Below are 11,886 nucleotides of genomic sequence, written 5' to 3'. Positions count from 1 at the left end.
TGGAGTGCCAAAGGTTCGCCACCACGGCGTGTAAAACTTCAGAGGCTTCCCTTACCCCAGAAATATGCTTCCGAGTCGGCCGGTTTGGTTTCCGTGTCATGGATTTTTCACGCTCCCTCCCGAGCTCGACATCTCGGATGCTGTCGAAGTAAGAGTGCTGCAGGAGCTGCTCGCAGGTCAGGCGCTCAGCCGGGTCCATGTGGAGGCAGCCCTGGGGAGAAACGGAGGCGGAGATCAGGGCAGGCTCAGGAACAAAATGGATCCCCGCCAGGTGGAGAGTCTGCCCAGTTATTGCCAAAAGGCTGGAGGATGATTGAGCTGGCCTGCGTAGGAGGTTAAGAGCTCGTGTATCTAATCTGGAGGAACCGGGTTTGATTCCCAGCTCTGCCGCCTGAGCTGTGGAGGCTTATTTGGGGAATTCAGATTAGCCTGTGTACCCCCAACACACGCCAGCTGGGTGACCTTGGGCTAGTCACAGCTTCTCGGAGCTCTCTCAGCCCCACCTACCTCACAGGGTGTTTGTTGTGAGGGGGGGAAGGGCAAGGAGATTGTAAGCCCCTTTGAGTCTCCTACAGGAGAGAAAGGGGGGATATAAATCCAAACTCTTCTTCTTCTCTCCAGATGTTCGTGGACTACAAATCCCATCAGCCCCTGCCAGCATGGCCAATTGGGCTTAGCCCATAGGTGGGTTTTACTTCTCCCGCTTGGTTTTACAGCTTTTAGTGTAGCCCGGTTCATTAATTTCTGATCTATGGACAATGTGGGTTATTTTATTTTATCATTTTGGTTACTGTTTCATCATTTAAATTATGGGGTTTTTTTGTCAAAAGAGTTTTTATGTATTGTAATTTTGGCTGTACATCGCCCTGAGCCAGACATGGGGGCGGTGTGGGTGGGTGGGTGGGTGGGTGTGTAAATAAATAGTTGGTGATGTGAAAGATTGCAGCTTGTGCACAGCGGACGGGGACATCCGGCTAAATTCTAATGGAGAATAGCGACGATCAAAATCTCCTAACCATAACAGACAGAAAATTCAAAAGCAGCAGGGTGACATGAGTGCTTTCCACACACGGTTGTCGACTCCTCCTTGTTCAGTTGCTTCAGAAAGCTGGCAGAACAAGATCGTCGAGAGCTAGCAAATTGTTAACTCAGTGGGAACTAACAGAAGTACGCTGGCACGTAAGGGCAAACCCCTTGAGCGGGGATTAGAGAAAAAGAATTTGGAATAAGGTTTATGTGGTTAATCTTTACAAAATGTAAGGAGGACTCAGGAGGGGAAACGAAGAATAAAGGAAGGAGCTGCATCAAAGACTCAGGCCTCTGACTCGTACTTTGAAATGTGCATTTTTTTGGTCTTCTCTGTATAGAGAATGAAGTTAATTATTAGATATACTTTAAAGTTTGGAATAAATTGATATAACAAGAACAAAGATACTATTACACGATAACTTAGACACATTTCCTAACTTTGTAGGAAACGTAATATTACTACATCAGAATTTTTGTTGTTAAATGATTTTAATTTCTGTAATATTCAATAAAACTTATGTTTTTTTAAAAAATGGAATGTGCATTTTATTTATATTTATTTATTTTTATTTCAAACTTATAGGCCGCCTCTTCCCCGGGGGCTCGGGGTTTGAAGAATTGTTGTTTCAATGCCGGCAACGACATCAGTTCTTTGGTTTATTTGATGTATGCTAATAATTTAAGGGAGAGGTCATGGTTCAGTGGTAAAACGTTACTTGCATGTAGACGATTCCAGGTTCAATCCTGGCCATCTCCACCTAGGGTCCGGTAGGTGGTATAGAAGAAGAACAGTTTGGATTTGTACCCTACCATTCTCTCCTGTAAGGAGGCGCAAGGTGGCCTACAAGCTCCTTTCCCTTCCTCTCCCCACAACAGACCCCTTGTGAGGCAGGTGGGGCTGAGAGAGCTCCGAAGAACTGTGACTAGCCCAAGGTCACCCAGCAGGAATGCAGGAGTGTGGAAACACATCTGGTTCACCAGATAAGCCTCCACAGTTCAAGTGGCAGAGCGGGGAATCAAATCCGATTCTCCAGATTAGATTCTCCACCTGCTTTTGGCCATTATACCATGCTGGAAATCCTGAGGAAAGGCCTCTGCAGGAGAGTCGCTGCCAGTCTGAGAAATCAAGGCTACTCTTGAAGGACCGGTTCAGTAAGAAGCATCTTCATGTGGTCATGTGTTCAATTCCATGCAAATATAATCACAACCTAACAGGGCTTTGCTCACCTTCATGAGTGCCAGAGCGGAGTAGGAAATGGTCGGGAACTTCAGTTCTAACGGCTCCTGGAGATGGAAAAAAAAATTGGCATAGTGTGCATTTAGTTCATGTCAGGGCAACCAAAACATAGAACAATAATGGAATGAAGGAATGAAACTTAAGATAGTGTAACATTTAGTATTATATAGTTAGCTTAATATATAGATATAGACATTGAGGAAAAGGCAGGCTACGGAAGGTGAAGTCACAATGAGTTAAGCTAGAAATTAATTCAAATGTAACTAACAGAGATATATAATACCGTGACTTTAACGGTATGTAACCTCATAACTATTTCTTTTTTCGGTCTTTCCTAACTCTCCAAATATTTTCTTCTACTTGAGTCTTGGTTAACATCATATTTTGATATGATAAACCTAAAGTAAAGAAATTTAGACTTTACACATACAAGACAAGAAATTATAAAATTATTTTGATGGTGGAAACTGAGGCTTTTTAAACTTTCCTTTTTGTATCTATTGTATCTATTGATTTTCTGTAACTTTGCCTAAAAATTTTCTAATAAAGAACATTATTACAAAAAAAAAAGAAGCAAAGCTAACCCAGGAAGAATCAGGGACTTGTACAGGTGACCTTGACTTCCCAGTGTTGCAGTTTTTATAGGTTTGGATCTTAATTTGGGCGGCTCGCAGGAATGACGAATCATGCCAAAGAGTCAGAATGGCGTACTGGTTAAGAGCGGTGGACTCTAACCAGGAGAACAGGGTTTGATTCCCCCTTCCTCCACACGAGCAGAGGATTCTCATCTGGTAAACTGGATTTGTTTCCCCACTCCAACATTCCTGCTGAATGACCTTGGGACAGTCACAGTTCTCTCACAACTCTCTGCCTACCTCACAAGGACCGTCTGGCCCCATGTGTTCCATCTCGGCCTCTGCGTTCGGCAGAGGCCAATCTGCTGGTGGTTCCCGGCTCCTCCATGATGCGGCTGGCCTCCACCCGGGCCAGGGCCTTCACAGCCCTGGCCCCTGCCTGGTGGAATGCTCTCCCTCCAGCTTTCCAGGCGCTGCGGGACCTTGGTGACTTCCGCAGGGCCTGTAAGACGGAGCTATTCTGCCGGGCTTTTGGAGAGACCAGCCGCTGATGTCGATGCCCCCTCCCCTCCCCTCCCCCCTTTTATTTTAACAATCTGGGGCTTTGCTGTTCCCTTTTAGGGGGAGTTTTAATTATTGGACCCCTCTGTTCTGCTGTGTTGTTGTTTGACATGTTTTACGATTGGATGTTGTGTTTTAAAGTGTATTACCATCATTGTATGATGTGCTTATTATTTTTGTGGTAAACCGCCCTGAGCCCTTTTGGGGGAGGGCGGTGTATAAATTCAATAATCCTCACCCCACTGTTTCGCTGTTTTTATGAGTTTTAAGTCATTTTATGGGATGGAGCCCATATATTTATATTTTGTACGATTGCTCCTGTTTGATGCTTAGACAATGTTGTTTACCGCCCGGAGCCCTTCGGGGATCGGGCGGTATATAAATCTAAGAAATAAATAAATAATAAATAAAATAATAAATAAAATAAAATAAGGTGTCTGTTGTGAGGAGAGGAAGGGGAAGGAGCTTGTAAGCCACCTTGAGTCTCCTTACAGAAGAGAAAGGGGGGATATAAACAGACTCTTCTTTTTCAAACCCGGTTCTCCAGATTAGAGTACACTGCTCTGAACCAATTGAAAAAAACCACGCAGGCACCGTGTTGGGAACCGCTGGTTACACAGGTGGGGCAACGGAGGCTAGGCCAGGCAAGAGGGCTCACCATGCTTTCTGGGTCGGGAATCCTCACCCCACTGAAGAACTGGTTGGTGCTGAAGACTTGCTGGTGCCTCGGAATGAGATCCCCTTGGAACAAGAAGGAAAGGAGAGGCTTCGTCAAAGTTCAGCATGGCCGCTGCCAGCGGAAATAGTGGAGAAACGCTCCTTGCGGTGGTGGTTGGAAGGGGAAAAGCATTGGATCTATGCAGTGGTGGGATCCAAAAATTTTAGGTTCCCATGGTGGTGGGATTCAAACTGTGGCGTAGCACCAATGGGGCTGGGCGGGGCACGATGGGGGCATGGCCGGGCATTCCAGGGGCGGGGCATTCCTGGGCGGGGCTGTGGCAAGGACGCAGCCGCTGCGCCGGTCCTTGGGCGGGAAACGAATGCACGCAGGCGCAGGCTGCCACGCACGCCGGTGCACCTCCTGCTAGACTGCTTCAAGTTCTGCGCGCTACTGCTGAGGAGCGAAGGAGGGGCATAACTAAGGCAAAAATCATGTGGCAAAATCACCAATTAGTAAACCCCTTTCGGCACACACAAATAATTAGTAGCCTACTCTCGGGAACCTGTGAGAACCTGCTGGATCCCACCTCTGGATCTATGCACAGAAGTGGGGGCACCCAACCAACAAGGGGAAGGAATTGACACGCCCTCATCCCAAGGACAAATTCATTTCTCCGACAGGAAATCATTCTAAGAACAAGCTATTTGGCCCAGCCATGTACAGCTCCCAATGTTGGCCTTTAGAATGTTCACAGAGATCTCCCAGAATTCCCTGCTGCTGCATGCAAGCAAGGCTGTAAAATCCAACACTATACCCTGTTTCCAAGTGGCCCTTTGGACAAACTCACCCAAAGTCCTCCTGATCAGATAAAGCTGATCCACGTCGGACTTCCCAGGCCACAGAGGGATGCCCGACAGCAGCTCAGCGAAGACGCAACCAATGGCCCAGACGTCCACGGGGGGACCATACTGGGTGTCGCCCACAAGGAGCTCCGGAGAACGGTACCATCTGGTGGCGACGTAATCTGTGTAATAGTCGCTGGGCCCAGCTAGGTAGCAATTAAGAAGGGGGTGCAGAAACAGAAAGGGAAATTAGGGCAACATTTATTAGAAACAAGGGAATGGGTTGTAACTTTTAAGTTTTGGCTGCGTCTTTGTTTCTGCACTGACCCTAACAGTTTGTCCCAGTTAGAAATGAGAGAGCTTCAGCTTTCGAAATGGTGGCTACATATTGGAAAAAAAAGATCTTTTCCTTGGGCTTCTCTTGGGAGGCCCTACAAATGCTCACCGCTCCGGAGATTTACCATCGCTCAAAGTCTAGATTATTTGATCAAGAATGTCAATTTCTCCTGAGCAAAGCGCAAAGCTCTTGCTCTCCAATATTCTTTGGGATTATCCCTCAGAAATCTAGCCCTGCTATATACCTGGAACGACTTGTTAATTACAATTGCAGATGGGTCATGACTAGAGCAAGGTGTAACTCTTCTCCGTCAGTACATCTTCAATGTCGCTTCTCTAATATCCCACAAAATGAGCATTGCTGTCGATTTTGTCCTGATACAACTGATACACTTTCTCATACTCTGCTTCACTGTTCAAAATACAACAACATCAGAACTGATTTGAGAACAGTATGACCAACAGGATTTATGCTCCTTTCTGATAAAATAAAAATGGCTAAGCTTCTAAATAACTCTAATGCTGAAATCTCTGAAGCTGTTGCTACATTTTTACTCTGTGTACTGCAAGTTGTGCAATAATGATCTTTTTATTGTATTTGGAATTCTTGACACACCGACCGGTTTTATGCCTAATAAAGGTTTTGGATTTGTTTGTTTGTTTGTGAAATTAGGAATGCAAACTGAGTCACCTCGCCAACCAAGCCCCAGAAGCCGCAGGCAGTACTGCCCACTGTAAGACATGCCCTGGTAACACCCAGGTTAGATTACTGCAGTTGGCTCCGCATGGGGCTGCCCTTGAAGAGTGTTCAGAAGCTACAATTGGCATAGGATGCTGCAGCAAGAATGGTGTCTGGAGTAGGCATAGGAACCATATCACTCCACATCTTGTTCCACCTACACCGGCTCCCAATCTGCTTCTGGGCCCAATTCAAGGTGCTGTTATTGACCTTTCAAGACCTGTATGCCTTGAGGCCGGCATACCTTAAGGACCTCCTGTTCCCAGCTGAACCTACCCAGCCACTCTCTTTGGAGGCTCAATTCAGGGCCCCCCGCAAGCTAGGGAGCAGCAGTGGCGTAGGAGGTTAAGAGCTCGTGTATCTAATCTGGAGGAACCGGGTTTGATTCCCAGCTCTGCCGCCTGAGCTGTGGAGACTTCTCTGGGGAATTCATATTAGCCTGTGCACTCCCACACATGCCAGCTGGGTGACCTTGGGCTAGTCACAGCTTCTCGGAGCTCTCTCAGCCCCACCTACCTCACAGGGTGTTTGTTGTGAGGGGGGAAGGGCAAGGAGATTGTCAGCCCCTTTGAGTCTCCTGCAGGAGAGAAAGGGGGGATATAAATCCAAACTCTTCTTCTTCTTCTTCTAGATGGGTGCCAAGCTGAGGAAGGGCCTTTTCTTTCTTTTTCTTTTTAAATGTGTTTTATTAAAACTTAAAAAAAATAGTATAAATATCAAAACTTTCCACAAGAAAAATCAGAAGAAAGAGAGAAAAGGGAAAAAAATTGAACACTGACAATTGTTACGTCATATGAATAAGCATAACCAGTTTATAGCATATACATCTTAAGAACTAGCCTGCTGGATCAGACCAGAGTCCATCTAGTCCAGCACTCTGCTACTCACAGTGGCCCACCAGGTGCCTTTGGGAGCTCACATGCAGGATGTGAAAGCAAGGGCCTTCTGCTGCTGCTGCTCCTGAGCACCTGGTCTGCTAAGGCATTTGCAATCTCAGATCAATGAGGATCAAGATTGGTAGCTATAGATCGACTTCTCCTCCATAAATCTGTCCAAGCCCCTTTTTAAAGCTTTTTAAATCTTAAACTTTAAATGTGTAGAGAACATGTCGAATATCGTTGAATGTTCCGCAATCTAAAGAAACAAGAATGTCACAATAAGGACACAAAACCACCGGACAACTGTTAGCCGACCCACCACTGACAAACCCAGGACTTACTTAGGATCCGAGCAAATCCGAAATCACAGAGTTTAATGACGAAGTGCCTGGTGATCAGGATATTCTCCGGCTTTACATCTCTGTGTATGCACTAAGCACAAAGAAATGAGGCGTCAGTGGCTCGAGCAAACAGAAGCGCTTTCTTGTCGAAGGTTTTCACAGCCAGAACCACTGGGGGGTTGTGGGTTTTCCGGGTTGTATGGCCATGTTCCAGTAGTATTTTCTCCTGATGTATTTTCCAGTAGTATTTTCTCCACTGGAGATGCCAGCCACAGATGCAGGCGAAACGTCAGGAGAAAACACTACTGGAACATAGCCATACGACCCGGAAATCCTACAACACCCTAGAAGCAATTTCATTCATGTCAGGGAAAGTCAACAGTGCAGCCCCTGGATCTGGGGCCCAGGGTGATTTTTATTTAACTGGAAAAGTAGAAAAGACGACAGCCAGCAACAAGTGAACATTCTCTCTATATATAACAATTCATCTGATTTTCTGACTATATTTCTCAAATCCAATCCAAAGTTTAGAACATAAGAACATAAGAACAAGCCAGCTGGATCAGACCAGAGTCCATCTAGTCCAGCACTCTGCTATTCGAAGTGGCCCACCAGGTGCCTTTGGGAGCTCACGTGCAGGATGTGAAAGCAAGGGCCTTCTGCGGCTGTTGCTCCCAAGCACCTGGTCTGCTAAGGCGTTTGCAATCTCAGATCAAAGAGGATCAAGATTGGTAGCCATAAATCGACTTCTCCTCCATAAATCAGTCCAAGCCCCTTTTAAAGCTATTCAGGTTAGTGGCCATCACCACCTCCTGTGGTAGCATATTCCAAACACAAATCACACGTTGCGTGAAGAAGTGTTTCCTTTGATTAGTCCTAATTCTTCCCCCCAGCATTTTCAATGGATGCCCCCTGGTTCTAGTATTGTGAGAAAGAGAAAAAAAATTCTCCCTGTCCACATTTTCTACCCCATGCATAATTTTATAGACTTCAATCCTATCCCCCCTCAGACGTCTCCTCTCCAAACTAAAGAGTCCCAAACGCTGCAGCCTCTCCTCATAAGGAAGGTGCTCCAATCCTTCAATCATCCACGTTGCCCTTCTCTGTTTCCTTTTTTTTTAGCAATTGTTCCTTTTTTAGCAATTGCTCCAGCGATTAATTGGGTTGCCTCTTTTATGCATTTATCCATTAAATTAAGGAAAAGGTTTGCGCTTGCCAACCCTCCAAAATAAATCGGTCAGTCCTGTTCTTGTCTTTGGCATTGACTGTTGTCTTTTATCCTGTTGTATATTTTTACGGTATCTCTTTTATTGATTTGGTTTCATGTCACGTTTTTCAGACTCGTGGCTGTAACGCTTAATAAACGTTTACATTATTTACCACTAGTTGGGTGTCCCTGAGGCTGGTATTTTGGAACAGGAAGACAAAGTTCTCTTTATCTGCTTTCTTTACCTCATGCATAATTTTATAGGCCTCAATCAGTGGTGGGATCCAAAAGTTTTAGTAACAGGTTCCCATGGTGGTGGGATTCAAACTGTGGCGTAGCGCCAATGGGCCTGGGCGGGGCATGACGGGGGCGTGGTCGGGCATTCCTGGGCGGGGCGTTCCTGGATGGGGTTGTGGCAAGGACGCAGCCGCTGCGCCGGTCCTTGGGTGGGAGACGAATGCACGCAGGCGCAGGCTGCCACGCACGCCGGTGCACCTCCTGCTAGACTGCTTCAAGTTCTGCGCGCTACTGCTGAGAGGAGGGGCGTAACTAAGGCAAAAACCACGTGGCAAAATCACCCATTAGTAACCCCCTCTCGGCCCACACAAATAATTAGTAACCTACTCTCGGGAACCTGTGAGAACCGGCTGGATCCCACCTCTGGCCTCAATTATGCCTCCCTTTCATGTCAGCCTAGTTTTATTCCCTTCAGCTTCTGCCAAGTGGGCTGCCCTTCTGAAAACTGGTGTGGATATTCTTTTGGTTCCTTCCTCATCCTAAAATTGCAGTTATTACAAATGTTTTAAACCGTTTATTAGATTTCTATGTTGCCTCTCCCCTCTGAGACTCAGGGTGGCTCACATCATAATAACACAGTGCCGAGCAACTAAAACCTATAAACCTTCACAGTAAATACATCCGATAACAATCTCAAGATGGCGATTTGCAAATAGTCCTCGCCCAATGGATTTATGATGGAAACTGGTGGGAAGAAGGAGGAAAGAAGGGGGGAAACAGCTGCTAAGCTGCGCCAAAACTTGTGGGAGGGGGGAATTCTGCCCCAGCGGGTCCACGAACATCCTCAGAATCCTCTCAAATACGCAACGGATTGTTGGCCAATGGATACCCAAAGGAACCAGCAACGAAATGGGAGGGAAACTTGTGGCTCACTGTCGGTAGGACTTACATTGTGTTTATGGCAGAAGTTCACAGCTTGAAGGGTCTGCCAAATTATGCTCTTCACAAGATGCTCGGGCACTCTGGGAGAAGCAGGACAGGAAGAGAGAAAGCCAAGAGATCAGAAACTTTCAGTGACATTGAGAGCGATCCACCCACACACCCCCGGTCTCTATTTCTGTCAATCACTTCATCCTGCCTTACTTCCAAGGAACTCACAGGGGCATACCCTCTTCCAGAACTCTTTCTCCTCCTCTGGTTTACACTCACAGCAACCCTGCGAGGTAGGCAGGTAGAAGGCAAGTGTCTGGTCCAAACAAGGCCAAGTATGGTCTCCAAGTCAGCCTTCACCTGACCCTCCAGTCACCAGTCCAGTTTTCCATTTTGAATTAAGAAGAAGAAGGAGGAGGAGGAGGAGGAGGAGGAAGAGGAGGAGGAGTTTGGATTTATATCCCCCCTTTCTCTGCTGCAGGAGACTCAAAGGGGCTGACAATCTCCTTGCCCTTCCCCCCTCACAACAAACACCCTGTGAGGTAGGTGGGGCTGAGAGAGCTCCGAGAAGCTGTGACTAGCTCAAGGTCACCCAGCTGGCGTGTGTGGGAGTGGACAGGCTAATCTCAATTCCCCAGATAAGCTTCCACAACTCAAGCGGCAGAGCTGGGAATCAAACCCGGTTCCTCCAGATCAGAGTGCACCTGCTCTTAGCCACTATGCCACTGCCACGCCAACTAAAAATCCATTACCAGAGCTGACTATAGTGAGCAGTCATGAGTACGCCAAGGAAAGGCATGATAAGAAGCTAATTTCAGCTCTATGTTTCTAACACACCATGTTTCTCATCTTAGTGATCTGTGCCCTCAGATGTCCCGGCAGCTCCAAGTTTTATAATGCGGTTGGGTTTCTGCTGGTCCCTCCACGCTGCAGGAAGAATAGATGCCCCTCTGGCCAACAGCCATGTATCAGTGTCCATAAGAACATAAGAACTAGCCTGCTGGATCAGACCAGAGTCCATCTAGTCCAGCACTCTGCTACTCGCAGTGGCCCACCAGGTGCCTTTGGGAGCTCACAGGCAGGATGTGAAAGCAATGGCCTTCTGCTGCTGCTGCTGCTCCTGAGCACCTGGACTGTTAAGGCATTTGCAATCTCAAATCAAGGAGGATCAAGATTGGGAGCCATAGATCGACTTCTCCTCCATAAATCTGTCCAAGCCCCTTTTAAAGCTATCCAGGTTAGTGGCCATCACCACCTCCTGTGGCAGCCGATTCCAAACACCAATCACATGTAGCGTGAAGAAGTGTTTCCTTTCATTAGTCCTAATTCTTCCCCCAGCATTTTCAATGGATGCCCCCTGGTTCTAGTATGGTGAGAAAGAGAGAAAAATTTCTCTCTGTCCACATTTTCTACCCCATGCATAATTTTATAGACTTCAATCATATCCCCCCTCAGCCGCCTCCTCTCCAAACTAAAGAGCCCCAAACGCTGCAGCGTCTCCTCATAAGGAAGGTGCTCCAGTCCCTCAATCATCCTCGTTGCCCTTCTCTGCACTTTTTCTATCTCTACCTCGCTGGCAGGCTCCTCCGCTGCAGGGACCGGCAACTTACCCCCGCGGGTTCTTGTCCAGTTCGTGGAGAACGGTGTGGTCACAGTATTCGAAAACCAAGTGGAGCTTCCGTTTCCTCCGGAAAACCTCCAAAAGGTTGACCAGGTTGGGATGTTTCAATTGCTGAAAAAAGAAGAAATTGGGAAAATTCAATTATTGCCACAACTGCATCTACCACACAGGTTATGAACAGGGGGCAGGAGGCAGGGTTTTCTCTTGCTCATTTCTGGAAGATTCCTTCTTGGCTTAATTATCAGTGTATTACTTATTCGATCAAGGGTACACAAACTTTGAGCCTCAGGGCCAGATCTTGGTCTCTGCCCGGCTTGTAGGCCTTCAAGTTAGGTTGTGGTGTAGGAGGTTAAGAGCTCGTGTATCTAATCTGGAGGAACTGGGTTTGATTCCCAACTCTGCCGCCTGAGCTGTGGAGGCTTATCTGGGGAATTCAGATTAGCCTGGGCACTCCCACACGCACCAGCTGGGTGACCTTGGGCTAGTCACAGCTTCTCGGAGCTCTCTCAGCCCCACCCACCTCACAGGGTGTTTGTTGTGAGGGGGGAAGGGCAAGGAGATTGTCAGCCCCTTTGAGTTTCCTGCAGGAGAGGAAGGGGGGATATAAATCCAAACTCCTCCTCCTCCTCCTCCTCCTCCTCCTCCTCTTCTTCTTCTTCTTCTTCTTCTTCTTCTTCTTCTTCTTCTTCTTC

The 11,886-nt window shown here is 47.0% G+C and overlaps 1 protein-coding gene across 1 annotated transcript; it reads right to left on the bottom strand.

The window, feature by feature from the left end:
• Window positions 1–55: 55 nt before the first annotated feature.
• On the bottom strand, window positions 56–11,305 carry CDKL1 (cyclin dependent kinase like 1; the record flags this gene model as incomplete). Its single annotated transcript, XM_048483172.1, has 7 exons — window positions 56–211; window positions 2,257–2,313; window positions 4,061–4,143; window positions 4,911–5,111; window positions 7,200–7,290; window positions 9,593–9,665; window positions 11,184–11,305. Coding segments are annotated over 7 exons (783 nt in total), but the record flags the coding sequence as incomplete, so codon positions are not given.
• Window positions 11,306–11,886: the final 581 nt, after the last annotated feature.

Source organism: Sphaerodactylus townsendi, unplaced genomic scaffold (assembly GCF_021028975.2).
Source record: "Sphaerodactylus townsendi isolate TG3544 unplaced genomic scaffold, MPM_Stown_v2.3 scaffold_921, whole genome shotgun sequence".
Classification (NCBI taxonomy): domain Eukaryota; kingdom Metazoa; phylum Chordata; class Lepidosauria; order Squamata; family Sphaerodactylidae; genus Sphaerodactylus; species Sphaerodactylus townsendi.
This window is presented reverse-complemented; position numbering and strand designations above follow the sequence as displayed.